This window comes from Austrofundulus limnaeus, unplaced genomic scaffold (assembly GCF_001266775.1).
Source record: "Austrofundulus limnaeus strain Quisiro unplaced genomic scaffold, Austrofundulus_limnaeus-1.0 Scaffold286, whole genome shotgun sequence".
NCBI lineage: Eukaryota > Metazoa > Chordata > Actinopteri > Cyprinodontiformes > Rivulidae > Austrofundulus > Austrofundulus limnaeus.
In genome coordinates this window covers 434,078-437,710 of record NW_013952688.1, presented here as the reverse complement: position 1 = coordinate 437,710, position 3,633 = coordinate 434,078, and the positions used below count along the sequence as shown (strand labels likewise).

Below are 3,633 nucleotides of genomic sequence, written 5' to 3'. Positions count from 1 at the left end.
CACACACACACACACACACACACACACACACACACACACGTTCTTCTATTCTCATGGGGACTTTGCATTGACTTCATTTACCGGTCATTTCTACAGCCCAACCCTGACCCACCAACAGTATTTTCCCCAACAGGGACCGGGCTATTCCCCCATAAGGAACAGTGGGTCCTCACCACTAGGCTGTGTTTACTGGGAAAATGGTCCCCACCAGGTTGCAAAAACATGACATGTTACAAATAAAACTAAATCAAGAAAAAACAATTTAATAGTAAAATTCTCCTCTAAAGTCATTGTTTGGGATAAATTGTCACCTTAATTTCATTATCTGAGCCACAGCAGTGAGTTTAAAAACATGATGATTCAACTAGAATCTGTCTCTAATTTAGTTATTTAATCAAGTGTTTTTTATGTATTTAAAATATGTTTAGGAACCTGGTAAAATACACCAGAATGCAGGAAACTGCATTTGCTAATTACAAAAATCTTCCAATCTCCCACTAATGCCCCCCTCACACACATTACAATGCTTCTGATGCTCATTGCTTAACATTAGAGATAATAAACCAACACACCTGCAGCGCACCACCAAACTGAACTGTGTTAGTTGATGGTCAAACTGTACTGGTGAGATTAAAGAGCTGCTACAGTACATAGTATAATGCAGGTGAACATCATATAGGTGTGATTGAATACACATTATTGCACCACAGCAGAAACATTTACTTTGTTGTTGATGAAGTGTGAAGAGGCAGGTTTTGGTCAATGAATACAAAATACAAAAATATTACATGCTAGTGCTACATCTTTGCCTAATTTTTTATATGTACAAAAATTGGGCCGGTCTTGATCATTAAACTCCCGGGCTGAAAAGTTTCCCCACTCTGCCCCTGGTAAATACTGAGGGCTGCATAACTTGCTGAAACTAAATAAAGTCAAGAACTAGCTAAAAGAAAAAGCAAAATGTTAGCTTAACATAGCAAAACACTAGGCAAAGTAGCAAAAGACTAGTTTAAAGCTAAATGTGGTAAAACCCTGATTAAAATATAAACGTAGCAAAACATTAGCCTAAACTTTAAATAAGCTAAATGTAAATTAAAATTTAAACTAAAATTAACAAAAGGCTTGTTGAATGTACCAAAAGACTAGCAAAAATATATAGTTGCAAAAAGGAAAGCTAAAAGCAGCAAAAGGCTCACTACAAGCTAAATGTAACAAACGCCTAACTTAAAGCTAAAAGATAAAAAAAGGTTTTTAGCACCCTAAAGCTAAAAGAAGTAAAATGCTAAGCTATAAGTAGCAAAAGAATACCTTAAAGTATCCAAAAAGCTGGCCAAAAATAAAGAAGTGTAGCTAGAGGCTAAAGATAGCAAAGAAGCAACAAGACAATTTTTACAGATATTAAGCTTAAATCTGCTGTGGTAGTAGCAGAGACTGAACCCCAGCATTTTGATAGGTCATTGTTTTTGTAAATACAGTTTTTATAAGAGTAAAAACGTTAAATAAACACAAGTATAAGTCTCTTTAATAGGTTGAATGTTTTGATGTATAAATGACTATTACAGCACAAGGACAGCACAATGGAGCAAAGTCACCTCAGAACAAGAAGGTCAAATGTTTGCCACTTGGCCTTTCTGTGTTCTCCTCATGCATGTGTGAGATTTCTGCAGGTTTCTGCGGGTATTCTGTTTTCATCCCACTGACCAGAAACCTACATGTTAGATTAACTGGTAGCTCTAAATGTTTCCTGTGTGATAGTGAGGTGTGGATGGTTGTTTGTCTTGTTTGTCTCTGTGATGGACTTATGACCAGTGCAGAGTGTGCAGCACATCTGTTGCATAGCGATCATCTGCCCTGTGTCTCAGAAAGGGATATATGGTGTTAAACAATCTTGTTGTGTGCTGCATATTTTATTATTTTACTCTACATGACAAAGAATAGCATCTAATCTGGTTGAAACTGTTATAATTTAGAATAAGCACACAAACACACACACACACTCGTGGACAAATCATGCAAAAGCAGCTTGGTTAAAGGAAGCAAATCAGGTGCTTACAGAAATATAAACTGCAGCAAATCCAGACAGTGTTGCATGCTGGGATGGAAAGGTTTTCCTATGAAAAGAAAAAGGAAAAGTTAGTGAAGGAAAATTTATTCTGTTTAACACAGATTTTTTAATGCACTACACACACATACACAATACACTACACTCTTATTTTCATTGAGAGATATAGACTATTTTTGATAATCTAAAATGTATAATTACATATCTTTATGTGCTATGATTAAAACTGTGATTAAATGATAGACTCTGTTTGGAATGACCTGTGTCACGGGTCATTACAAACAAGAGTGTGTTTAAAAAGAAACAGATTAGGTAACACACACCTACACACAACAGACAAACACATTATTTTTAGAATATAAGCAGTGATCTAGAAATTTTTACATGGGTGGGGGGGGGGTGGGGGGAAGGAGGCGGGCGCAAATGGTCTAGGTAGGGTGACAATGCTGGATGTATATGTAAGAAATCTCTTAAATGTAAACAGTGTCAACAAAACATCCACATAAACCCTTAAACTACTTAGTAGCTGTGTTTACATATGCGAAGTTCTTTGATCGGATTTAAACATATTCAGATTAAATTATCTAAATGTATCCTTTATATGGGCACAAAATTAATTAATGGGATTACGATGATTGTGTCAACACGTCTTGCTCCTGGGGAGTGGCTCAACCCCAGAAAAAATGAGATAAAATGTGTTTTTTTTATTCTGCATGAAGGTCTGTATTGGTCCTGCTGAAAGTTGTGGTATGGCTTTATTCTTTTGCAGTTAAATGTTCAAGTCTAAATCTGAATTTGTGTTTGTGTCTGCTCTTGCCTTTCAGTAGAGACACGTTTCTTACATTATAGAAAGACATTACATTACATTATATATTTCTTTCAATTATTAAGTTTCAATAATATCTAATAGAGGGAATGTTTTCTTAACAGACCGGGATTAAATCATATTTGGTTTTCAGATTCCTGTTTTTTTTTAAATTACATCTAGATCATCCTAATATAAACAGTTTCAGAGACTTGATTTGTCTTGCTAGTTGGGATGACCCCTGTAAAATAGTCTGATTCGTATTTTTACTGTATTCTATTGAAGATTTTTTTTACATTATTTGAGAGAAGAAACCTCAAACAGGATTTTCCAGCTGGTATCAAAAATACTGTAGCTTTGCTAGCAGTGCTCAGTGAAAATAACAAAAATGGGGCTTCTCTGCTCACAGTCATCATTAGATGATGCTCAGAAAAGTGCTTTAAAACGTCCTTGAAAAATGTATTTCAGCATATTTTGACAAAATCCTATTATTGCAAATTTCTCATCCAATGCACTACAGCTACCTATTACAGCAGGTAAAATAAGTATTGAACACGTCATCATTTTTCTCAGTAAATATATTACTAGAGGTGCTAATGACATGAAATTTTCACCAGATGTTGGTAACAACCCAAGTGATCCATACATACAAAGAAATCAAACCATAAATGTCCAGAAATGAAGTTATTTGTAATAAGTTGTGTTTGGGCTCATTGTCTTGCTGAAATGTCCAGCCACGTTTCATCTTCATCATCCTGGTAGATGG

General features: G+C 35.3%; 1 protein-coding gene across 1 annotated transcript in view; it reads right to left on the bottom strand.

Moving 5' to 3' along the window:
• Positions 1-2,053: 2,053 nt before the first annotated feature.
• The window catches only part of plppr3a (phospholipid phosphatase related 3a), a gene marked incomplete at its 3' end in the record, with an annotated part of 28,006 nt that continues 26,426 nt past the window's right edge, over positions 2,054-3,633 (bottom strand). Inside the window, 1 exon segment of the mRNA XM_014021299.1 lies at positions 2,054-2,111. Coding sequence (XP_013876753.1) covers positions 2,054-2,111 — 58 coding nt within the window.